Source organism: Mytilus galloprovincialis, chromosome 3 (genome assembly GCF_965363235.1).
Source record: "Mytilus galloprovincialis chromosome 3, xbMytGall1.hap1.1, whole genome shotgun sequence".
NCBI classification, from domain to species: domain Eukaryota; kingdom Metazoa; phylum Mollusca; class Bivalvia; order Mytilida; family Mytilidae; genus Mytilus; species Mytilus galloprovincialis.
In genome coordinates, this window is record NC_134840.1 from 45099667 (window position 1) to 45127471 (window position 27805).

Consider the following 27805-nt stretch of genomic DNA (forward strand, 5'->3'; position numbering starts at 1 on the left):
GACCAAAAACTTTAACCTGAAGCGGACGGACGAACGGAGGCACAGACCAGAAAACATAATGCCCCTCTACTATCGTAGGTGGGGCATAAAAAAAAACATTCCGTTCCACTCCAGGACTGAACAAAACTTTTAAAATATCAGAAGCTGTTAACAGTCCTGAAATGGTATGGTAAGCTATTCCATAAAGTAGCAGCAGCAAAACAAAAAGATTTAATTTCCATATGAGGTAGTTCTAACCTGTAGTATTTCCAAAATCATGATTACTGTATTTAAAAGAATATTTAGTGTGTTTAATTTGGAGTAAATTTTGTAAACATAAAGGAACCAAATTATTTAAAATTTTATAAATCTCAAGTGCCATTGTCCTGATGCGTCTTACTTGTAGGGTTGGAACCTTTGCGTTCTCAAGAAGAGTTTCAGAGGATGATAAGTAGTCGTCATATACAAATCTTAATGCTCTCTCTTGTTTTTTTTCAATTGTTTTTCAGAATTCATCTCTGTACAAAAATATCAAGCCAAAGGGCAAAAATAAAAGTATGAAAAATTGTCAGTTTATTAAATCTGTTTAAAACAAGAATGTGTCCTCAGTACACGAATGCCCCACTCGCACTATCATTTTCCATGTTCATTGGACCGTGAAATTGGGGTAAAAACTCTAATTTGGCATTAAAATTAGAAAGATCATATCATAGGGGACATGTGTACTAAGTTTGAAGTCGATTGGACTTAAACTTCATCAAAAACTACCTTGACCAAAAACTTTAACCTGAAGCGGGACAGACGGACGGACGAACGGACAGACAGACGGACGGACGGACGCACAGACCAGAAAACATAATGCCCCTCTACTATCGTAGGTGGGGCATAAAAATATCCAATCTTTTGAGAACATATCATACTAAGTCAGACATCACGTGACTTTTGTGACGTATAAAACCCGCCATTTTGTTATATATTACCCCATATAAAATGCACAGGTGCTTCAATAAAGATTCATTTTCTCATTAACTGGACTCGTTTTCTAACTTTTGCAAATCAATCCGTGATATTCAAACATATTTATAGCAAACAATGTTGGTCCTAACAGTTTAATGTTTTATTAAAATCTGTCATTTTACCCCCGTAAAAATATCAACTTTTTCTCACTTTTCTCCGTCGACTCAATGCTAAATGTACCGGGACCCATGTCACTTGTACAATAAATACAGTAATTCCGTTAATAAAATTAAAAGTTTGCAAATCGATTAAGTATATTAAAACATATATCTGGCGAAAAATACTATTTAAAACAGTTTGATTTCTGGTCATTTTCTGTCAAAAATCAATTTAAATAAAGCAGAGACATATATACACATGTGTATATATGTCTCTGAATAAAGTGAATATTTCGGGATTTTTCAAAATGGCGGATGATGTATATGGAAATGTTGCATCCAAGGCGATTTGTATAGTAAGACTTTTCTTAGTTAAATTTAATTTTTGATTTAGAATCTCTGATGTTTCTGTTATTTACAGAACAAAGCATGTCGGTTATTCTTAGGAAGTGCTTCAAATGCGTCAAATATAGCCATTCAAGGTGATATGGAACTTACAAGTACGAAATCAGCACAAATTTTGGAAACTTTTCGTCTTTTTCTTAGAGTGAGCAAAACTTACGATACAAGGCTTACATATAAGGTTCATGTGTGGAGTAAGGATTGTTCTAGGTCATGCCGGGATAAAAACTGCATAAAGAAAGCACAAATTTTAGGTATTGAAAATGTTATTGATGATACTTTTTCTATCAAACATAAACTGCAAGAGATCAAATCTAAACTCTGTGAAAAAGATAAAAATGAGTGGGTTGAAAAATTGTTTAATGACAGAAATCAATGTAATGGTAATAAATTACGTATTTATAGAGACTGAGAGTATAAACATGTTTTAGAATTTAGTTCTTATGTGAAATTAGTTCTTAACAGGCAGCATAGACGTGTTTTATCAAATTTTATAAGTGGCTCTTTACCAATGGCAGTTGAAACGGGTAGATACACCAAGCCAAAAATTCCTTTAAATGAGCGTACTTGTATATATTGTACAGATAATTGTGTAGAGGATGAAAAACATGTTTTTATTAGAGTGCGATTTTTATGCAGATTTAAGATATGATTTAATGAAAAAATAGGGTGATATTTGTGATTCTTTTAATTCTTTTAACCATCTTGATTTACAGGACAAATTCATTTCTTTAATGTCAAATGATGCTATTCAACCATCTTTAGGTAAAACTTTGTATCAAATGTTTTATCGAAGAAGACATTGTGTACAGTAATATTTTAGTACATTAGTTTTAACTTGTTTTATAATATGTGTTATATCTTTAAAGTGTCTCATAAGTCAGTAATTATCCCTGGGTACCAATATTTTAATTGTAATATTTAAATTTTAATTGCATATTATGTAATTATGTACTCATTGTGTTTATATTGGTATGTGACACTATAATAAATTATTCTGATTTTGATTCTGTTATTTTCTTTGGTGATATTTCGATATGATTGTTTCAAAATTTCTTAATAAAAAAAATATTATTTAAGGTAGATAGGGTGTCTTCCTCCATCTTGGATTTTGAAATACTAGAAAACAAGGTCTAAATCTTTGATGAAATGTGCAAATTTTTATAGTAGTAGGTAATTCATGTGTAAGAATTTTCATTATAATATAGAAAATGCCATGTTTGATCATATTTATGATTGTATTTTACAAAAAAAAGAATTCTTTTGTTTGATTCTTTTTTTTTTTCAACTTTGTCAAATAAGGGGAGGCAACTCAAATGCAAGGGCAGATAATTCAGATAGTGTTACTTTTACAATAGAATGTGTTAGGAATTTACCCATTTTTACATATAGCAAAAAAACTGGTCCGGTGACCCCCATTTTTTCTTTTTCTTATCTGAAAGCATAATATTGGAGCTATCTCCTCATATTTTATCTCAAAATTCTATAGTGTGGTTTGCGTTTCATGGCGGAAAATTGGGTTTTCCATGCATAATCTATACAAAATCTTGACAATTTTGCACAACCTGTAGTGTGAAAATAAGTCCGGTGACCCATTCTTTTTATTAATGTTTTTAAACAAGCAGGATATGAACTACATTTTGACAAATTATTAAAAGATTCTATGGATTATAATTTAGACACCCCATCTACCTTAAAGAGTGACACGAAACATTTTATTTTGACAAACACCTAGGATAAACTGTTACTAGAAGATAGTTAACAAAAAAAATTATAATAAATTTTTTCTTTTCTTCTTTTGAGAATTGACCAATTCTCTTGAGAACTGCATTCAGCTGTTGTGATGCCTTTCTACACAAGTTACATATATGTGCATCAAATTTTAGTTGGTAACCAATATCAATTCCAAGTAACTTTACTGTTTCTTCACATGATACAATATTTTGCTTGATTTTTTGCAAAGGTTCTTTTCCCTTGAAATTTATCATGCAGGATTTGCCTGCATCTAAGATTCTTATTTTCTTTGAACCAATCAATCAGCACATGAGACTCAGATTGTGATATGGATATGATATACAGGTAAATGCATGTCATCTGATAAATTATAAAAAATCCTAAATAAAAATGAAACTATTTTTAAGGTGGTTCCTAACACTACAGGGAGATAACTCTGTAAAGTCAGCTTAAGGTGGCTCGGCCCTTTAACAATGCGCATATTTTAACGCATGTTTCGTACGACGAGTACCTTGGAAACGGTCGCTTTCAGGGGTCTTCTCAAAAATAGCTTTGACGACCTTGGAACGCGGGCGTGTATGAAAGCACCCTTGACGATGTAAACAAGTGTACAAAACGTTCTTCAAAACAGAAAATACGAACGGTCAGAAATTCAGAGTGCTTTCTTCATTTTTCGCATAAAAGTCTAAAAGGAGAGAAATATACATGATTTAAGCATAACATTTGAAAAAAAAGAATATATAAATACGGACAAAGTCACATGTATATGACGTCGACGGTGCCGCTTCGCTCCCAAAACGCATTCGCATCTTACACGGTCGCCCCTTGGGTCCCGTTTCGTACCATATTTTGAATTCACTTAAATACCGGTTGAATTAATTGATGTCTTGGAGATTTATTTTTGAAAATGTTTTGCCAATGACGCAATGATTAACTGTAAACAAATGCTAGCGATGTAAACAACTGCATGGCATCGTACAGCTTTAAAAACTGACAGGTAAAACCCGTATAGTATGCTGTAAAGGAATCGGGTCGGGTTCATTTTCAAGCTATCCGTTTGGCGTTTTATAACAGTTTGTTTCTGTCATAAATCTCTTTATTTCCAAGTATTTTTAGGAGTTTATTCCCGATTATGCGATATATTTTTACACTGCAAAATTTTTTGATAATTATAGTTAAATATTTTTTTATTTTCCCCTAAACAAATTTGAACATGCCAATTTTCTAATAGACTTAATACTTGACAGGCACACCTAACATTTTCATTTAAAGATTTGTTTACCTTATCAAAAAATTAGCACGAAAATCTTCTGATAAATTTTCTCGTATCACAATTCCATGAGTTCCTGAACATAAGACTAAGTCCTATAATCTAAGACCTCGGGGCCAATGTTTTCTACTTTTATGATTTTTTCTATTACTTATTTTGCTATTGTTATTTTGTTGATTTGCAATTTTCTGTTGTATCTATCAATATGTCAACCGAGTTCAAATTTAAAAAAAAAGAAACATCAGCTTTAAAACTTTAATAATTGAATCAAAGCAAGTGTTATTATTTGTTTTAGATTTATGAGTTTGACTGTCCCGTTGGTATCTTCCGTTCCTCTTTTATTATAATAGACTAATGGATCCAGCAACTTATTTCACTAAAATGATTATTTGTTTTCCTGCAGAAATAAAACGACACTTCAATAATTTGCTGTTTTCCGCCTTTTCGTGAAGATGAAAATTGATCAATCGGGCCCAATCCAGGACAAAAAGGGGGGTGTTCTAACTATATTTCCCCATTCAAAAGCATTGATCGTCCAAAAAAGGGGGGTTCCAACCCCCGGACCCCCCCCCCCCCCTGGATCCACCACTGTCAAAAGTAATCAGGACTGGCCTAGTATTCCGACCTATGATATAATTCCTCAATACTGCATGCTTTGCGGAGGACCGCAAAATTTTTGGTTTCACCATGTCGAGATTTTGCTATGAACACCCGCAGCGTGTTGGGCAGTCACAAACACTACTAAAGATCGACTTTATGTATAAAAAAAATCTATACTATTACTAGGTTCAGGAAAAGTTTGGATGGTAATTTTGAAACTCCGCCCAGTACACAGGAACGCTATATTAGCCGGTGATGTTGGCAAACTGTGGCTTCTATCTTAATTTTTGACATGCTTTTTTAAAAGGTAAGGTAATAAGGAAAGTTCTTGATTAAAAAAATATAGTGGAGTGATGACATTGCGGCAAAAAATGTGAATGACAATTTTGTTTGTGAACACTGATTTGATCTTACCGTGGCAAAGAAATGTATAACTAATCATCGATCTATGGGTGATGATAAAAGGAGATGATGTTTTTTATTTATAATATTGAATTTCAAATTTAAACTTTGGTGGATAGTTGTTTCATTGGCAATCATACCACATCTGCTTTTTTTCATATCGTATGGTTTACATAGAAATATGACTAATCTGACAGATAATCCCTTGCTTAGACAGAATGTTCATACAGCTGGATGTATACATACGAAGCCTCGTAGGGTCAAAAGGGGGAATTTTGCCTATACATGATCATACATGCACCAAGCATAATCATGATAATTAATGACATTTTCTTATGGCAGTCCATATAAATAGCTCCTCTTACTTTGCATAACTTTCATAATTGATACTTGTCTGTATGTTGAGTTCTCATCCGTATTATGCTTGAAATATTTGCCAGTGACCATTCAGTATGCACAAATTAAATTTTCATTATTTGCAATATATAAAAAAAGTAATTTTTGGGACTTTTATTTGTTTGACTATGTGGTATACAGGTATGGGTTTTTGGTAATTGTACGGGGACATAATTGTTATCTTCTATGTAAATTCGTCTTTGGTGAAGAGTTGCCTCATAAACAATGATGAAACAACGAAGTTGCACAAGGTATAATGTTTTTGACCCGTCCGTCCGTCCGTCAGTCAGTCTTGTTTCTTGTCATCACAACTCCTCTCAAACCGCCCAACAGAATTTCATGAAAACTTTTTAGATAATAAGGACATACTATGTAGATGTGCATATCTACAGGAAATTTTTTTCTTAGTTATTTTATTTCTCCAGTGACAATGTGGGGAATGACTGCCAAAGCGGGGTTGGCTTCAGTTATTCGCAATATAATCAACCAATGAGCCCGCACCATATGTCGGACTCTTTAACAATCATCCCATCAACCAAATATTTTGAAACATATTTAGAATTCAAGAAACAGACAAAGCCATGAAATGAAGTTAAGTTCAGATAAACCCTGCAAGACAGACATATTTATTTTTCGTTCATTGTTTGGACATAAAATCACCCAATAGTTTTCTCATTTGAATTGTTTTAAATTGTTCATTTATCATTTCAAGGCCTTTAAAACCAACTATGCAGAATAGGTTTTACTCATTGTTGAAGTCCTAATGGTGACCTACATGTATAGTTATTTCTGTGTTATTTGGTCTCTTGTGTCTCATTTACAATCATATCACATTCTCTTATTTGATGTTTTAATTTGTTATAATACATTTAATAATCATTTCATACACCAAATATACATCAAGATGACCTATTGATTACACAATAAAGCATTTTAAAAGAGGACTTACTGTTGACCAATGAACCATACAAACCGGACAGTCAATGGTATACCATAATACGTACTGAAAACAGGCGTAAAAAAAAAGGCTCAACTAAATCAATTTTTTGGAAAAGTTATTGATTTTATTCCTCAAATGTCTATGAGATCAAATTTATAAAACATTTTATTAATATTGTTAATTTCAATGTACTAGTTTACATGCAAGTATTGTTGCCATTTATACATCATGTACATGTACAATAATTAGCTGATCAGCTCTATATTTTCATTATTTTTATTCTCCTTCACTGTTTTTTTTTTATAAGACTCAATATATATATGATCTGTATTCCTCATTGGGACAGTTAGGTGAAGTAGGTCCTTTTGATTGGATTTTTTTAAAGGATTTTGACAGCACTAAAGCATATACATGTAGTTCCAATTTATAGTTGATCTAAGCTCCTCAAGTGGACTGTGGCAACACATATTGCATATACATGTACATCGTAAAATGTTGTTCTTAAGTTTCAGCACATAGATTCCGGTTTGCAAGACTACATGATACTGGCTTCTCATAAAATTCTGTCAGTACTTTGCCAATAGTTTCCAAGTACAGTTGAACATTCCAAGATCAGTTCTTGCATTTGCATGTACATGTACAAATGAACTTGCAACCTGAAATTAAATATCAGAGTAATTCTGTCAGAAAATCAACAATTATTGACATTCAAAAGTATATAGATGTAGACTAATTCATAATGGGGAAAACAGATGAGCAGCCGCTTGCATATAAAGAATGAACAGAGTGACACCACCCAAATTTGTACTTGATCTGAGTTTTGTTATAGTAAGCATTGCATATAAGTTTCAGAACATTTAGATTGAGCAAACTTGTGTTAAAGAAAGGAACAAAAATTTAGCAATTTTTCAATTTGTAAAGGGGCATAACTCTAGAATAGTAAAAGCTACCTCACCAAAAATTCAAACTTCATGTGTGTTTGTTGGTAACAAGCATATATATGCATTAATTGTGTATTAATTTAATGACATTGGTAGAGGAAAACTGAAGTTAGAGAACAGAAACCAAATTTGGGACGTTTGATACATGTAAGTTTGATAAGACTGACAATGCAAGGATAAAACTTAATGCCCCTGCCGCTATGGTGTAAAAATAATTAAGAATTTGTGGTGATCAATAACTAGCAAACAAAATATAATTACATGCACAACAAGTGTAAATAGTGATTATGTTTCTATAGGTTGAATAAAGACTGTTCGGCTGCCTTCAATTTTGAAAATGCATTGCAGCTCAGTCCTCGTGAAAAAATTATGCTGCAGCTTTTTGTACCCTGTTTGGAATATAGGATACACAAATTTTGTATTTATTAAAAAATACTACTCACAAAACAATAATGATTTTTTCAACTCAAAATACAGTACCTGGCCAAAAGTATGTCACCTGCATTTTTTTGCTACATGTATAATATATATTTCATATAAAAACACATTTCTTCAAAAAATTATTTTGAGGGCATTTACAAATGTATGGTTGGATTTTTATCTTTGAGTCTTAAAAGAAGTAGAATGGTCTTAATTAATATGTGTTTATTTGATAATTATAATTAGGTTCGTTTTCATGTGTTTTTGTTTTCCCTTGAGAACACATAAAACATTTTTTTATAAGTTAATTTGGTTGAATATATAGCGAATTTCTATACAGAAATAATGAAAATGAGACACACAAAAAAATAGAACCAAAAAATAAACTTGTGACAACACTGCTTCTATTGGTACCAGGTTGCTTCAATCCAAAATGACCCCAAAATATTTTTTTTTAAAAAGTAGTTTTATATACAACATACAATAAAAATCTAAAGTGACAAATACTTATGGCCACACTCTGTACTCATGTTTAACCCTGATACTACTATTACTAGACCTTAACAAGTCAATCAAACCCCTTGAGGACATTAATATTAAGGGGGAGGACATTAATATTAAGGGGGAGGACATTAATATTAAGGGGGTGGACAGGGGTAAGGAGACAGGGGAATGAGGGATCAGAGAAAAGGGTTATTTTGGAAATACATTTTGTCATTTTAATTTTGTCTTGGAGCAAGGAGATGGAAGTATTGAAGTAAGAGGAGAAAATTTTAGGGTAAAAAGGAAGGGAAATATAGTTGGGGCTAGAGGGTAGAAACTGTCCCGAGGGAAGTAATGGGATACCCCACATACAGTTGACCCTAACTTGGCTACGAAATTAGATATTACAAATGATTATTAGAAAAGACAATTCATTGACACTAACGGTAGCGTAACAATTATACTTCATAGTAGGCCTAGATGTCATCCCCTCCTCTTCGGTCGTTTGCACACGGACTTTTCAAAACTGGCCAGACATGTTTACAACTTGTAAGTAAAGGGTAAAAATACCAAAATAATCACAAAAATAAAATACGAGCTATAAATATTAAACATGGAACAGAAATTGAGCCCGGGCAAGGTTTCAGACGCAGTGATTTTCAACAGTAGCGAGTATTTTGAGACAACCCCCAAGTTTGTATTTTTCGTGATACTGATAACATTTGGCTGCCTAATATATCGAAATCTATGTTTTCTTATGTAATAACTCTACCTTCATCGTTGTGTATACGCCACAATGTCTGTTATGCATTTACATGGTCGTGTTCATCAATTTAGTATGCTGATCGGCAATGGCGATCTTGAAATTCCTCTGGTCCGATAATGGCGCTAAATTACAGGGAAGCAACTCGCGCCAGACAAAATTACCGTATTTCACCAAAATAATCAAAATTTCGCTTTTTGATAACAAACAGTCATACGATAACCACATTTTTATTCAGCCATCGTTTATTGATATAATTTCAAACAATAATTTATTAAAGTCATCAATAAAGAATTCATAATTAAGTAATTAATGGAGTGCATTGAAATCTGACCTTATGGGGTAGAGGGGTTAAACAAAAGCTTGCAACTTTTTTAAAAGCCTGGTGACCCCAATTTTTTTTTACCTTAAAATGCTCAAAAAGTTCATAGCTTTGACATATCTGTTTTTAAAAAAAATCTACCGGGAAAATTTTACGAAAAATCGATTAAATCAATATTTTTTGTCTTAAACTAAAATTAGAAAATGCATAAATTAGACATAAATCTGAAAATAAAAGGATTTTTAAGTCAAAAACAACAAAGGGAAAGGTTTACATTTCAAATTTTAATGTTTTTTCACATAAAAATCATACGGACTTGGTTTTAAAAGTCTTTGAATTTGATGTAACCGTTGTTGTTGATAGGGTGGACATGTTTGGAAATAGGGTCAAAATCGCACATTTCGCTTCAATTTGAGGGGAAAACGAGCCTGGTGACCCCCTTTTTTCTTTGCATTTTTGGATTCAGCATAAAAAAATCTACAGAATATGTGAAAATAAAAAAAATCTACCGGGGGTCACTATTGGGGTGAGCCACCTTAACGTTTTAATTACGTTGTGTTGTAAAGGGATTATTAAGCTTCTCAATGATCAAAATTAGTGTTTGTCAAACTGCTATATAACCAGTGTAATTTATCTGACAAAACGGTTGGTTCAAATTTTTGAAATTTTTATAATTTTGTTAAAGGGTCAAAGTAAATACTTTGACAAAATTTTATGAAATTAAACGAGCCAAATTAATTATAGTAAAAGTGCTGGGTACCACCTTAACAGAGTGTTGATCGGTTATCCGATTACATTGTTCGGAATTTACACTTTTCCGATGTTTGTTTAAATATACAATCTTCATCGCCTGGATTCTCCAGATTACAGGTCTAGCTTTGCTCTATACTATTACGATGCACCAGGAACCTTGACTTTTGACCGGAAGTTTTGATCTTACGAAATCACGAACCACACATGCTTGTCCTTGTGGAAACTTCAGTTATGTAAAACGCACATTCAACATAAGTTGGTCGAAATTAAACCTAAATTCTGGAAGTTATATTCAAATGATTTAAAGTTTTGCCTGCTCGCTCGGAAAAGTCTGGAGATACAAAAAAGGTAAACAGGTAAAACATTGTTTTACTGATCAAATAATTTCGGATAGGTAAGTTGATGCAAGGAAAACTGTCAAATACAAAAACTAATAATCAAATCAGATTGATCAAAAAGCACATTTTCAATTCAGCTTTTGTCTGATATTGAAAATATAAGACAAGCCGAGTCTGGGGGCCTCTGTTGCTGTTTGGTCTAAGACTATATGTCGTCCAACTTTGCAACTATATTTAACGTGACGGTACCCAAATTGCACCTATTTTGACAGTTTTTTCATCTACGTTTTTTTATGATGAAAACAAAAATGTCCATTCTGTGTTTATTTTGTAGCCCTATCCTTCTTTATTATAAAGGTACACCAATTTGATTTCTATTCCATATGGAATCATAGAAAAATTGGTCTAAACTGACCTCCAAACCATCAATGATTCTGAAATGAGGAGTACCCAAATTGCTTCCATGTTTAAATTCACATAGTCAAAAGTCTAATAACAGAGCTTTTGTTTAATTTCTTTAAATATTTTGAACAATTGGATATTAGTCCATGCTTACTCTTCATTATTTTTTAAATGGATACTTGTAACATATTGTATTTGCTCATTTTAAAAAGATGACGTTTTGATGACGTCGCATGGCGACGTTTCAGTACATTTTGCTTTTTCAGTAAATACTTCATCTGTTGATAGATACTGTGAACGTTTTGTGCGTATCTAAATAGTTTTACCTATGTTGAAAGATGTGCTTAGTATCAAATCATAAAAAAACAAATTGTTTAGTCTCTAGAAAATCTTGTAAGATTTTCGCTGCTAGTTTTGCTAAATAGGTGCAATTTGGGTACTTGGTGCAATTTGGGTACCGTTACGTTATACATGTAATGTATCCCTAATCTATCAATGCTGCAGGGCTAGAGCTACATTTGTACCAGGTGACTAGGGCAAAGAAGTCGCTTTCCTGACAGTCACTTCACTTTCCCCGACCCCCAAAAGAGAACAAATCGCCCTGCTTTCAGTCACTTTCGTCATTAGTCCGAGATTACTCTGACATCCAACGGCTGTTTTACCAGACAAACTGAGGCCTTTTTGATATGGGACAAGCTCTGACGTCCCACGGGCCCCAGCTTGTCTGGCAAAACAGCCATCTGACGTCAGAGTAATCTCTGACTATTTCATCATCGGACATTTTCAATTTTTAGTGGAAGAAGACGTCAAGTCTTCTGAAGACTTAAGGGGCTGACCATTGGCATTGAGTCTCCGTATGCCGCATTCATTTCGTGTATTACAATTTCAAAACAACTTAGATTCCTGACACCGATTTTTACACATGATTAGGCATCTGAATCATTTAATTTGTAAATTATGATTGTAAAACAATCACTATCGTAAATATGACCCTTTTATTTATGTAAATTATTAGATTTCATCTCATCCACATGAACGTTATTTGTTTACTTGTAACAGGATGTTTTAACTGTAGATATTTGTATTACGCATGCGTGAATTTGGTATCGGGACAACTCGCCCTGTTTACAAGTTCGCCCTTGAAGTTACGAATTTGCAATCCTGCAGACAAGAAGATTTTGTTTTTATATAAATAAAAAGGATATATAAAGTGTTGTCTTTATTCATGGTTTTCCTTTGTCATGTGAATTAGATGCCCTTCGTAACATACATGTGAACCTCCCGTTTAGGAGAAAAAACTCCCGTGTATGAAATTTTTCAGACGCCATATTTGATCATTTCTTACTACTGTACGGGTGTAATTGACACCTGTGTTAAATTTTACCTGAACATCAAAGAAGATGTATAATTATATGGCTTCACTTGACAGCTTGGGTGTCAAACATACTGGTAATCAACGATGTTTACCTCCTGCTAACTGCCGTTGTGTTATCAAAACGATGTGTATTGGGAATATTGAAATACTTTTTTGTTACTTCCCTTTGTTTTATCCTGTTTTCAGTTATTTTGCTTTTAAAAATGTAAATTGTAAAAAGACTATAAATGATTAATATTTTAATCAAATAATCATAAAAGGATGTTGATTAAATGAATTTAAATGATTTTGGACAAATAAAAAAATTAAAATTTATAAATTATTTTAGCAATCTAGACCTCCTTTCAAGGATTAAATTGAAGTTTATATCATAATTTTGTTTACAACAGAATGTCTTTTGAATTAATTTACGATGTTGCAAATATACATGTGGAGCTTATTTCTTTCTTATTTGTCTATACATTTACAAATGATAAGGAGATGAAGACATGAACAAAAATATATACAGATAAGATATATAAATATAATGATTCATTTGCTAGCAGTGAACAATCATTTGTCAAAAACAAAACAAAACAAAACAAGAAACAGATTCTTCTTATTATTTTATTTTATTCAAATAGAGAGGCAATAATGGAACTATAAACATTACAATTTGATGGAAATTTGAAGAAAAAACACAATTTCTACATCATTTGGTTACATTTATGACAAAATTTATGTCGATAAAAAAACATGATGTTTTGACCATTCAGTACTTAACCCTTTCCTCCATAATGACGCTTTTTGACGCCACCCCCTTTACTCCATAATGATGCCTTTTGACGCCTGTGTAGTACCTCAGTTGAAACACTTTGACTACAAAGTGTCTGCAGTAGACTCAATAAAATTTGTATCCAATATGAAAAGGAATATCATAGGAATATTCTATTTAAATTTATTTAATGAAATATTTGTTTTTTGCAATGCATTTTAATACTTTAAAGCCTATTTTCAGCATTTTATTGAAAAATTCTATTTTGTGTTCATTTTTTACAGTGGGTTGTGATGATCTTCAAGTTAGGTTACCCTCATTTGGAGTGTTGTTCCCAACCTGTTAAAGGTCCATCTTTGTCATACTTCAAAATTGGAAATTTCAACAAGCATCTAATATTCTTAATCTGGAAAATAAACCCTGGTCTGCTAGCTTCATGTATATTTTTTCTACCGATTTAATATATAACTAGAATCATGCAAACAGACTTAAGGAAAAGGCATGTAAGTTCATCATACAAATATGACACTTTTTCTAGACAATCCAGATCTTGCAAAATACGTCGCTAAAAATTGTAACCTTTAAAATTGTTGTGCAGTAAAAACCCATATGGGAACTTTCAAAAGTTGGCAGGTATGTAACAAGTCTTACTATTTTTATGCTCCATTTATGGGCAATATGTTTTCTAGTCTGTCCGTCCGTCCTGCTTCTGGTTATAAAGTTTATGGTCGAGGTAGTTTTTGATGAAGTTGAAATCCAATCAACTTGAAACTTAGTACACATGTGTTCCTCTTGATATGATCTTCTTAATTACTGCCAAATTAAAGATTTTACCTAATTTTCATAGTCAACTGAACATAGAAAGTGATTGTACGGATGGGAAATCCATGTACTTATGACCTTTTCTTGTTTGAAGAAAAAAAATACATTTTAACGATAATGGAACAAAGCAGCCTGGGTAAGTGGGGCTGCTTTTATGGTAATTCAAGTTACCTTTTATTCACCTTCTTCCACTTCAGAGCTATCAGCTCTTTGATTAATCCATTTATTGCATTAAAAACATAATGTTCCTTTCCAAATAGCTTGTCAAACATTATTTATTTTTGTAAATTTTCTTGCATTCGTCCCCCATTGACTGTTTCTAACTACTGATCGGAACTGGAGCAACTATAACCGAAATCTGTATTTTTACAATAATAACTATGGATGCATGGATGGAACATATGACAGAAGAATATTGATCTCAAAAGGAAAAATTATGCATTCCATAGGCATTAACAGACTTTTGGTTACATCTAACTGATTGGTGTATATAATTCCATATAATTTATATTGATTGTTTCAAAATATTGATTAAAGGTGCTTAAGGGACGACATCAAAAGATCGATGTAGGATAAAAAACTTAAATCAAATAGTTTGGGGGTGGGGGGGTCAACATTGCTGCAAGTTTTGTTAATCTAAAATCGATTTTACATATATCCCTATTGGTCAATCAATTTTTCCCAAATTAAGTTAAGAAGGGGGGTGTGGGGGTCAGTGAAAAAACTATGTGAATTAAGTTTTTCATCCTTCATTGAACTTTTGATGTCGTCCCTAACTCTGAGACTATTATACTAATATCAATATATTATGGCCCAGCTTAACTTTGTATATCTTTTAATGAGAAACACTAAATTTCATACACAAGATAGTTTTTAATAAAACTGTAATTGATAAATTATAATTTCTTAAACTTTTTGACATTAAAAAAAATCTTTTAGAGCAAGATATTTAGTTAGTAGTTTCTTACAAGAACCTAACTTAAACAACTTTGAATTCGAACTGTTACTTTAATTGTATACTCAGATATGTATTGAACAAAATATTTACATACATGTATGGCCCATTATACTGAAGCGCAGCATGCAAAGGAGCACTTCTCTTTCAAATCTGACAACTTCTCCCTATGATGCTAAAGTAGTGTGAGCCCTGATGCTGAGGTTATGATTTCGAATCCTGCATGAGGCCAGTTACAATGTTTAGTTCATGTATCATCATTTTAAAGCATAAGTTTAAAAGCAATCTGAATATATAATGTCATTTCATTGCTCTACTTGGTCATGAAGACTAAAATAATGAATTATGTTGCAATAATATATCTTCTTCTTACTGTTTGACTCACCATGGCCAAAAATGATGAATCCCTGGTGCCATAAAAAATCCTTTAAAGGCTTAATGAGAGCACTGGTTTTGAATATAGGTCAATCAGATTTCAAACTAATTGCAGCTACAAATGTACATGTACATTGTAACTTTTTAATTAACGAACTTGCCCCTGTTTCTTATTTAAGATTATGGTGCAGCCATATGGGGCACCAGAGATTTTTCTTGTATAAATGCTGTCCAGCACAGAGCTATTGTTTTTAAAGCAATTGCTTTTATGCTATCGCGTATGGCCATCTTTGTGACCCAGATCAGAGACTCCGCCCATATCAAGCCATAGTATTTTGTTAAACAGGCTCCTGGTCTGTCATTCTTTAACACCTATGTATGTTTTCTAATGCAATACATAGCTTGAAACTTTAAAAAAAACGTTAGTGGATTTAAGAAGTTTCAGAATATGTTTAACGTTCTTGTAGATGTATTTTTGTATTTAAAGGGTCAACCGTTTGACTATCAAATAACATAGAAGTCCGAGTGAAAAAAAGTACATTTTTATAACTGCGATTCCGTTTTCCGCCGTTCGTACGATGTTTCAACAAAATATGGATTCATTTCAGTTGTTGATTTAGTATTGAAAATTTAACTGAATTATCTCCTATTAAATACGGTTTTATATGTTTAATTTGTGTTTCTTTAAGAGGTCAGGTGCTCTTGTTCATTCATAAAATTATCGTTCATTCATACATTTATCGTAAAATCAAAATCACTACACAGGTTAATGCGTAGTGTCAAATGATTACCTGTAATCTAAAAATAGACAAACTTTGTTTGCGCAAATAATTTAGCAGAACGAAACCCTTGTTGAAAACAAATAACAATAAGTTCGTTTTCCTTTTCTGTCAAACTCCGTAATATTTATCGATCACCTTACTAATGAAATGGACCCGTCCAAACGTAGTAGATGCCAAGTCGGTCCAGATGAAGAGATATTTCAATTTGGAATTTTCTAGTTACATAGATTGAAAAAAAGTACGTCTTTTTGTCGAGCCTGCAACTTTTGTTGCAGAAAGCTCGACATAGGGATAGTGATCCGGCGGCGGCTACGGCGGCGGCGGCTACGGCGGCGGTGTTAGCTTACTTCTTAAAAGCTTTATATTTTAGAAGGTGGAAGACCTGGATGCTTCATACTTTGTATATAGATGCCTCATGTTACGAAGTTTCCGTCAGTCACATGTCCAATGTCCTTGACCTCATTTTCATGGTTCAGTGACCACTTGAAAAAAAAGTTCAGATTTTTTGTAATGTTGAATTCTCTCTTATTATAAGTAATAGGATAACAATATTTGATATGTGCGTACCTTGAAAGGTCCTCATGTCTGTCAGACAGTTTTCACTTTACCTCGACCTCATTTCATGGATCAGTGAACAAGGTTAAGTTTTGGTGGTTAAGTCCATATCTCAGATACTACAAGCAATAGGGCTAGTATATTCGGTGTATGGAAGGACTGTAAGGTGTACATGTCCAACTGGCAGGTGTCATCAAACCTTGACCTCATTTTCATGGTTCAGTGGTTATAGTTAAATTTTTGTGTTTTGGTCTGTTTTTCTCATACTATATGCAATAGGTCTACTATATTTGTTGTATGAAATGATTGTAAGGTGTACCTATCTAGCGGGCAGATGTCATGTGACCTTGACCTCATTTTCATGGTTCAGTGGTCAAAGTTAAGTTTTTGAGTTTTGGTCTTTTTATCTAATACTATATGCCATAGGTTATCTATATTTGGTGTATGGAAATATTTTATGATCTTTATGTCAGTCACGCAGGTTTTATTTGACCGTGACCTCATTTTCACGGTTCATTGCACAGTGTTAAGATTTTGTGTTTTGGTCTATTTTTCTTTAACTATAAGTAATAGGTCAACTATATATGTTGTATAGAAGCATTGTTAGCTGTACATGTCTGCCTGGCATGGTTCATCTGACCTTGACCTCATTTTCAAGGTTCATTAATCATTAGTCTTTGTTTAGTTAATGTTAAGTTTATGTGACAGTTGTATTAAAGCTTAGCTTTATACTTAGGACTATCAACATAATATCAATGATTAGTATAGAAGGCGAGACATTTCAGCGTGTGCACTCTTGTTACATGTAAATATCATGATCAAAACTGGGAATGCATAACAAATGTCAGATGAAACCATTATCCTCGTCTTTTCAGTGAACAAGTCTACTACGTTTGTTGACACTCGACGGTCCACCGTGTTAGCAATTTTATTTCACATGTTTTCGAAATATTGAAGATCATTTTTCGCAATGTTTCCTGAAAATTGATAAATGTCAAAGCAACGTAGAGCTGTTTGTTCTTGTTCGTATAATAAAATTGAGAATGGAAATGGGGAATGTGTCAAAGAGACAACAACCCGACCATAGAAAAACATACAACAGCAGAAGGTCACCAACAGGTCTTCAATGCAGCGAAAAATTTCCGCACCCGGAGGCGTCCTTCAACTGGCCCTAAACAATACATCAGTGATAACGATTTAATGGCATGTTTGTCTGTGATGACCCCCCCCCCCCCCTTTTCGGGATTGCATGAGAATTATAGTTATCTCGTACCCACATGCACTTGTTTCTATCCATAGGAAGGTCGGCTATCCATATAAAACTATTTTGGATAGAAACAAGTGCCTGTGCTCGTACCGCATCAGAAGGACATACAAGTATATCAACTGAGCAATAATGTTTGGAACTTAGTTTTAAAAATGATGACAAAGTACCATTATGAAAATATTTTTATTAAGCTGAAATATATATTTATTCTTTACATGTTTATGTCTTGTAAGATATTTTATTTCTTTCCCGTTTTTTAACATTTGCGTCTGGAAAGTTGAAATGTTTTAACTTAATCATTTGTGTTAATGGTTAAATATAAATTGATAATGAAAATTGTTAAAATTAAATCAATAAAGGAAATTATTGCCCAGTTACAAACACTACCAGGGGATAATCCATGATGATTTCTTTTTGAGTTATATGTTTCAGCACATGTATATTTGACCCCAACTTTAGCCTGGTAAACGTGTTGTCTCCTTGTGAAATATAAAACATATTAAAAATGACTTTCTGCTAAAGTCTTTTATTTATATAAAGTTAAAACCTTCTTACTTCTAACTAGACAACACTCATGTCAGGTTTAATTATTATATATATGTGGATGAAAAATAAAGTCCCCAAACATTAACATGACAGCAATTGCTTTTACAGCCTTTAAGGCTTTGATTTTTTATTGGTCTTGGTAAATATACACCTAAGTATATATCTAGTGATGCCATTAATGGGGATATGGGCTGGAAACCTCCATGTGTGAAGCAGTGGAGTTGTGGTTTTAGACATTGGGCTAGATGTAATTGTTATGTCAACAGATAAGGCTAATTATAAAGTATTTCAATGGGCATTTAGAAATACAATTAATGAAATGAAAAACTGGTGTTATAGAATTATGACAAAATTTAGAGAATGTAATGTAGATTTATACACTAAATTTAGATAATGTGTTGCATTAAAATGTTATTACACAGTTAGAAGATTTTTTATTTGAAAATTATAAGATAAATTGGCATAATAGAATATTGCCACAAAATGTTGGAAAAAAATAACGTACTTACAAACTATTAAAAGATTTTTTTTAAAACAGAGATATATTGGAGGGAAAACATTTCAATACAATACAGAAGTGCATTTGGTTAATTTAGGTGTGGCGTTGCCCCCTTGCGAATAGAAACAGGTTGCTATGAAAATAAAACTGTAAATGAAAGAGTTTGCTTTGTGTGCAATGATAAAATTGAAGATGAGAAACATGTTATTTTAGACTGTCCTTTATATGCAGATTTACGTGAAAGTTTATTTTATGAAGTTAAAAGAAGTAATGGTGATTTTAATATTTTATCTAATGATGATAAGTTTATATATCTTTTATAAAAATACTGAATGATTGTTTTGATGTGGTTGCCAAGACCTGCTTTAACATTTTAAGTAGAAGAAATAGTTTTTTATATGCTTGATTGATGGTTATGTTTTTATAAACTTGAAATATTTTATAGACATGATAATTGTAGTTTAATGGTTTTACATAACAGAAATGTTTTATAGACATGATAAATAAAAAAAAATATATAGTTATCATTTATATTGATTTATATAGTCTCTCATAATTCTTTATAGAATGGCACTTGTTTTTTATTTTATAAAATTATTGTTTTATTCAATGTATATATTATGATGATTGTATATATGTACATTGTATTACAAGTGGTAAGACTCTAATAAAATATTGAATCTTTAAGAAGAAAAATTTCCTGAATGCTACATTTAATTGATATGTTGAAGATCAGGTGTTTGGCTAAAGAATATCAATACATGTAGGGTGTATGTCATTGTCTGTACTGGGGCTTCATTTGTAAATATTCAGTTTTCTAGGTTTAGCAAGATGACTACTTGCAGATATACATGCTATATCTTTTTGATTTGTGTATACATGCATACTGCAGCAGATTGACATAGTAATCCTTTGTAGACTAAATAATAGTTAAATGTAAGATAAGTTGTTTACCTACATGTACATTTGTACATGTATTTTCAAAGGCAATGCAAAATTTAATTTTCCTTATAGTACAATGTACTTTAAAAAAATATTTTACAGAATGAAGTTGAAATGTTATAGTCTGGTACTTCAGTAATTATGAACTGAAACTATGCAGGTGACTGTGGGAAACAATCAGCTAAATGGGTTGTAATAAAATCAAAGTTCCATTTAAAAATCACTAATTTTGAAAACAATTTTTGATGAAGGACAATTAAACACAATCTATAGTGCCTAACAAGATTTTGTGAGGTAGACGAAATTGACTTTAAAACGATCGTATTGACTTTTGATGTCCAGAAATAGGCAGATCGAACATATTTTGACTTTATTTACTGACTTCTTAAGTTTGGAATTAATTGTAATTAACACTTTCCAATGAGACTGAAAAATGCTTTTTTTTTGTTATGATAAATAATAATTTTACCTGCCGTAGTCGTGCGTAAAATATATTTCGGCATTTCTCTTAAGAAATGACTTGTTTAATGGAACAAAACGTCTTATTTGTAAACTTTCTCTTTTATCTCCACAATAGGCTTTTAAAAAATAATCTTTCAACTGTGTATTCAGAAAATTTTGGGAAAATAGAAGAAGTGGCAATTCTTACCTTTCATACCTTAACTTTCATTGATAAAACATAATATTGACTCGTCCAGTGTCCAGTTTGAAGGTAATTTTAGTTACCGTACACATTCATGCACGTTCTAATTAATCAATAGTCATGTATGAAAGGCATAAACAAGTTTGAAGGTAAACTAATAACAACTTAATCCAATCAAATTGCCTACGATTCAATAACAATGACCAGTCCACATCATAAAAATGTATAGGGGTAAACTGGGTAGGGAGAAAATGTCAGATATTTTAAGTTCATTATTTTGCAACAACGAATAAAAATTTATTAACCAATAGATTTGCTATAATTTCATAAACATGTCATTCTGTATTGGTATAGTTTTTGGATCTTTTATATGCGTATTTAAGGCTGTAAAAAGTTTGGCCTTCAAAAGTCAACATAATCATTGACTTTATACAGAAAATTCGCCTTTTTAAAACATTGTATGTATCACGAATAATACGCGACAACAAAGTAAAATCATTTCTTAAAACACTGCAAAAAAAATCATTCTGATTGATACAGTGGTATTGTCATAAATTGCGCTGGAGTGAACAGTGGTACAGCAAACGTCGAATTCCCTCACACAATGTTATCACACACTATAACAGCAAAAATAAAAATTAAAATGACATATAGATTCATGAGGTCAAAAGCTATTGTTCTTTAATGTATTGATTGTTTGGTTCTCTTGGCACATCATATGCATCACAGTGTCTGCAATTCAGATGTTCAAAAATAAAACTTAAAATTTTAACATGTACACTGAAGTCCCCCTAGCTGTTTGTTACATGTTATGTAAGTATATATTAAATCTGAAGCATTAAATGTATACTTTTTTGTCGAGCCTGCAACTTTTGTTGCAGAAAGCTCGACATAGGGATAGTGATCCGGCGGCGGCTACGGCGGCGGCGGTGTTAGCTCACTTCTTAAAAGCTGTATATTTTAGAAGGTGGAAGACCTGGATGCTTCATATTTTGTATATAGATGCCTCATGTTACGAAGTTTCCGTCAGTCACATGTCCAATGTCCTTGACCTCATTTTCATGGTTCAGTGACCACTTGAAAAAAAAGTTCAGAATTTTTGTAACGTTGAATTCTCTCTTATTATAAGTAATAGGATAACTATATTTGGTATGTGCGTACCTTGCAAGGTCCTCATGCCCGTCAGACATTTTTCACTTGACCTCGACCTCATTTCATGGATCAGTGAACAAGGTTAAGTTTTGGTGGTCATGTCCATATCTCAGATACTATAAGCAATAGGGCTAGTATATTTGGTGTATGGAAGGACTGGAAGGTGTACATGTCCAACTGGCAGGTGTCATCTGACCTTGACCTCATTTTCATGGTTCAGTGGTTATAGTTAAGTTTTTATACGACCGCAAAATTTGAAAAATTTTTCGTCGTATATTGCTATCACGTTGGCGTCGGCGTCGTCGTCCGTCGTCCGAATACTTTTAGTTTTCGCACTCTAACTTTAGTAAAAGTGAATGGAAATCTATGAAATTTTAACACAAGGTTTATGACCACAAAAGGAAGGTTGGTATTGATTTTGGGAGGTTTGGTCCCAACATTTTAGGAATTAGGGGCCAAAAAGGGCCCAAATAAGCATTTTCTTGGTTTTCGCACTATAACTTTAGTTTAAGTCAATAGAAATCTATGAAATTTTGACACAAGGTTTATGACCACAAAAGAAAGGTTGGGATTGATTTTGGGAGTTTTGGTTCCAACAGTTTAGGAATTAGGGGCCAAAAAAGGGCCCAAATAAGCATTATTCTTGGTTTTTGCACAATAACTTTAGTTTAAGTAAATAGAAATCAATGAAATTTAAACACAATGTTCATGACCACAAAAGGAAGGTTGGGATTGATTTTTGGAGTTGAGGTCACAACAGTTTATGAATTAAGGGCCAAAAAGGGGCCCAAATAAGCATTATTTTTGGTTTTTGCACCATAACTTTAGTATAAGTAAATAGAAATCTATGAAATTTAAACACAAGGTTTATGAACATAAAAGGAAGGTTGGGTTTGATTTTGGGAGTTTTGGTCCTAACAGTTTAGGAATAAGGGGCCCAAAGGGTCCAAAATTTAACTTTGTGTGATTTCATCAAAAATTGAATAATTGGGGTTCTTTGATATGCCGAATCTAACTATGTATGTAGATTCTTAATTTTTGGTCCCGTTTTCAAATTGGTCTACATTAAGGTCCAAAGGGTCCAAAATTAAACTTAGTTTGATTTTAACAAAAATTGAATCCTTGGGGTTCTTTGATATGCTGAATTTAAAAATGTACTTAGATTTTTAATTATTGGCCTAGTTTTCAAGTTGGTCCAAATGGGGGTCCAAAATTAAACTTTGTTTGATTTCATCAAAAATTGAATAAATGGGTTCTTTGATATGCCAAATCTAACTGTGTATGTAGATTCTTAATTTTTGGTCCAGTTTTCAAATTGGTCTATATTAAGGTCCAAAGGGTCCAAAATTAAACTAAGTTTGATTTAAAAAAAAATAAATTCTTGGGCTTATTTGATATGCTTTATCTAAATATGTACTTTGATTTTTGATTATGGGCCCAGTTGTGCAATAGCAATTAATTTTCAATTGGAGTTATCTTTCTTTGTATAGAATAGTAGTTGATAATATATGTTGGAAATTTGCCAGACATGACTATGATGTCATTTTCTATTTTTATTTGCCAATAACTTTATGTAAATAACTTCATTGGAAATTTGCCAATATAAAATGTTGCTGATGAAGCTTTTTTTCCTTATCTTATCTAAAATGTTTTTAGATAATGTATGTTGGACATTTGCCAGACATGACTATGATGTCATTTTCTATTTTTATTTGCCAATAACTTTATGTAAATAAATTCATTGGAAATTTGCCAATATAAAATGTTGCTGATGAAGTTTTTTTTTATTGTTTTATACAATAAACAATGTATATTCACTTTTACTACCAACCAATCTTTACCATTCAGTGATAACAAGCACTTTATTTTACATTTTAATATTTTATGATGTATTTAAAAGAGTAGTTATTGTTGCAAACTCCATTAGAAATTTGAATTGATATCAGTTTTGGAAAAAGGGAAACAGGGATGTGAAAAAAAAGGGGGGGGGGGGTTAAATTTTTCTCATTTCAGATTTCATAAATAAAAAGAAAATTTCTTCAAACATTTTTTTGAGAGGATTAATATTCAACAGCATAGTGAATTGCTCAAAGGCAAAAAAAAAACTTTTAAGTTCATTAGATCACATTCATTCTGTGTCAGAAACCTATGCTGTGTCAACTATTTAATTTTAGATTTAAAAAGTTTGAAGAAGAAATCTTTAATTGTTTTGTAAAATCTTGACATTTGTTTTGTGTAAAAAAAAACCATGTAATGTCAAAAATTTGATCACAATCCAAATTCAGAGCTGTATCACGCTTGAATGTTTTGTCCATACTTGCCCCAACTGTTCAGGGTTCGACCTCTGCGGTCGTATAAAGCTGCGCCCTGCGGAGCACCTGGTTGTGTTTTGGTCTGTTTTTCTCATACTTTATGCAATAGGTCTACTATATTTGTTGTATGGAATGATTGTAAGGTGTACATGTCTAGCGGGCAGGTGTCATCTGACCTTAACCTCATTTTCATGGTTCAGTGGTCATAGTTAAGTTTTTAAGTTTTGATCTTTTTATCTAATATTATATGCCAAAGGTCAACTATATTTGGTGTATGGAAATATATTATGATCTATATGTCAGTCCCGCAGGTTTTATTTGACCAGAGACCATGACCTCAATTGCACGGTTCATTGGACAGTGTTAAGTTTTTGTGTTTTGGTCTATTTTTCTTAAACTATAAGTAATAGGTCAACTATATGTGTTGTATGGAAGCATTGTTAGCTGTACATACTTCCTGGCATGGTTCATCTGACCTTGACCTCATTTTCATGGTTCATTGGTCTTTGTTTAACTATCTTGTTTAATGTAAAGTTTATGTGACAGTTGTAATAACGCTTTAAACTTAGGACTATCAACATAATATCAATGATTAGTAAAGAAGGCGAGACATTTCAGTGTGTGCACTCTTGTATTACAATACATTTCTGTATTTTAAGGATGGCAAGGAGATCAGACCTAGTAGGATTCATCAGAGGTCTAGAGAGCATAACAAAAGCTCTAATAGAGACCCAGGGTGTTGAAGTTCAACAGGCATGGAAGAACAGTACTTTAAGGCCTATTGTTAAAGACCTTACAGTCAAAAGTGAAGAAGTTTTCAGTGATGCTGTATCTAAACAGCCAGAGATACAGGTTTGTACAGATTTGAGATATATTATACATGTAAATAGTTTGTTTGTGATGGAAGTCCAGCAAGCAACACTCAAATATAATAAATCAGTTTGACATGCTTTTCTATTCAAATGTGAAGTATCCAATGTTGTATGTACATTTACTTTTATGTTATTTTGAATATTGAATCCCTAGACACAAAATCTGATCTGGATTTGGCCAGCATAATTTATGCTAAAAACGTGTTATAATTTTTTGAAACAAAAACAAAACTGCATTATAGCACACTTGTTGCATATTTTAAGGGGTTCAGGGGCGTAGCCAGTTACTCAGTCAACTGTAGGCACAAATCGGCAGGGGGTCTGAGGGCCGGTTAAGGCCCCCAGCAGGTAGGGCGTTCAGGGGGCGAAGCCCCACGACGGAAAACGGTTTTCAGCGTTTTAGCTGCAAAATTTTATGTACAAAAATATCAAATTTACTAGTTATTTAATCATGATAATTATAATATACAAGATAAAAAGTTCGAAGAATTATGAATGATGTACCATAACACCAGTTTGGTGAATTAAATAACGCAGTATAATAAAGCAGTACACCCTGTTTGGTATTATCATATCTAATTCCGTTCTGATTGACAATACTTTTAACTTAATTTATAGTACATATTGACGATCCTTCATTAAAAAATAGGCACGTGAACACTGATCTTACTATATATAATAAAACTATTCTAGACATCAACCATCAATCTTTTGAATCTTAAACCTTCACCCTAGCCACACAAACACATACACACAAAGTCGATGCCTAACAAAATTCAAAAAAATCGTATTTCTTTATATCCTCTACTGTAAAATCCCTACCTGCTTAGGAATTTGAATAATTGTGGGCTGGCCATTACACGCAGATCTGAGACTAAGAGTACTCAAAATTACTGGAAGCCAGTTGATTGATTTTTAAACATCCAGTGTGAAATATCTATGCAAGTTCGGGACAAAAAAACAATTTTACAATAACTACAACTTGGAGCTAGGACCTGTGATAGGTGTCGTCCAGGACAAAGGTCTGGAAATAAAAAATGCCATTCATTGGAAAATGAGGGATTATTGGATAGGAGCCGAAATTTTGCCATTCAGTAGACCAACTACGAACTCCTCAAAGAGTTGCATTCTCTCTACAACTAGGCATCGGATTTAATGTCCCTATTCTGACCAGAAGTAATTGCGTATTTATACATCCTGCACAGCCAAACGGACGACCAACATTGGCAAGTCGGGTGAAGACATAGTGGAAAGCTAGTTGAAAACTAACAGCAAATAATTAAAAACTTCATGTGTCTAAGTTGAGGTTCATTCAGGTTTTTATTGATAGAAGTGAAATGATCTGAACCAAAGTTCTAGTTTATAGTTTCTATATAAGGTAAAATAGTAAAAACATTCAATTCTATTCAATATTCCGTTCACTCAGGACGAGAGACCAGTGTACACATGACATTTGATAATTAAAGAGTTTTAACAACTTCACTGGCTTTCATCTACAGATAATGTTGTTTATTATTTTTTTTAATAAAAAAAATATTTGTGAAAAAATTATGTGTAGGCACGTGCCTAAAGTGCCTAACGGCAGCTACGCCCCTGGGGTTGTTACATCATTATTTGCATGTTTAATGATATGCGCCATAAAGAAGTCATTTTACATTAATAGGAATATTACAACTACTTCTTTTTCATGTCAATTAATTAACTGATTTTTTTTTTTATTTCTTATTAGCAAAGTGTCCAGGATAAAATAGTGCTGATGGCAACACAAGCAAAAACAGTACTTGAAATGGCAAGATATCAAACATCAACAGGTTCAAGATTTATGAATTCAAAAAGTGAAGAACTATTTGATGACTTTGACCTTTCAGATGTTCCAGGAGAAATGCTTTTTGCTGAACAGTCAATCGGAATGAAGAATGAAACAAAAGACACAAAGTTGCACACGTCTGTCTTCAAGGAAGTACACATAAAAGGAGTTAGTAGTGAAGAATTGAACACAGCTAATTTACATAATATAAACTCAGCAACAGTTGAAACTTCATCTGAACTAGGTACACAATTTGTTTCACCCATGTCATCTGAAAAAGATATCAAAATAGAGGGAAGCAAATTGGATGGGGTAACAGTTAACCCATTTGCCAATGTGAGTGCAGCTGCAATAGATCTGAATACAGTCGAGTCTACAAAAGTTGAAGGATTGAAAGAAGCTGAGATATCTTCTGCAACAACAGAGAAAACTAAATCTGTTCCACCAAAACCATTAGCATCTAGTCAAAAAAGAACTGTTAATCTTGCTTCACCAAAGGTACATACATACAAATTATACAATAAAGTCCATCTAAAATAAGGTATAAAATGACCTGTGAAAATGCTTTTAGAACAATTTTTATGAAATGCATACACAACATACTGCATAATACTTTAAACCAGTGTTTATTACTAAGGCAAATAGTAGAAAGGTTTTAACATGCGAAGTCAGATCTAGAAACCAATCCATTTGTTTGAAAATCTGAATGACCTTTGGGTAATTGGAAGAAAACTTTCTTTGTAAGGGAATGATTAAATTTTTGGTCTGAAACTTGATTTGGTTTAGTTGCAGTGGGTAAGCATTTATCATATCAGCATTGAAACCTTTTCCTGTTAGCAGAGTGTTTGAAATTCAACAGCACTTCCTGAAAAAGGAAAATGATTTTC

At 32.6% G+C, this 27805-nt stretch overlaps 1 protein-coding gene and 1 long non-coding RNA gene across 3 annotated transcripts in view; one reads left to right on the forward strand and one right to left on the reverse strand.

Moving 5' to 3' along the window:
- Positions 1–24350, reverse strand: part of LOC143068081 (uncharacterized) — a 126156-nt gene extending 101806 nt beyond the window's left edge. Inside the window, exon 1 of the long non-coding RNA XR_012976110.1 lies at positions 24175–24350. This is a non-coding gene — a long non-coding RNA (uncharacterized LOC143068081). The remainder of the gene's footprint in view (positions 1–24174) is intronic.
- LOC143068078 (atypical kinase COQ8B, mitochondrial-like) overlaps positions 10685–27805 on the forward strand; it is a 52267-nt gene continuing 35146 nt past the window's right edge. The window contains exons 1-3 of one of the 2 annotated variants that reach the window (XM_076241825.1): positions 10685–10914; positions 24899–25091; positions 26841–27416. In XM_076241825.1, coding sequence (XP_076097940.1) covers positions 24900–25091; positions 26841–27416 — 768 coding nt within the window. In that variant the 5' untranslated portion in view covers positions 10685–10914; position 24899. The remainder of the gene's footprint in view (positions 10915–24898; positions 25092–26840; positions 27417–27805) is intronic. The other variant, XM_076241824.1, reaches the window with a different exon arrangement.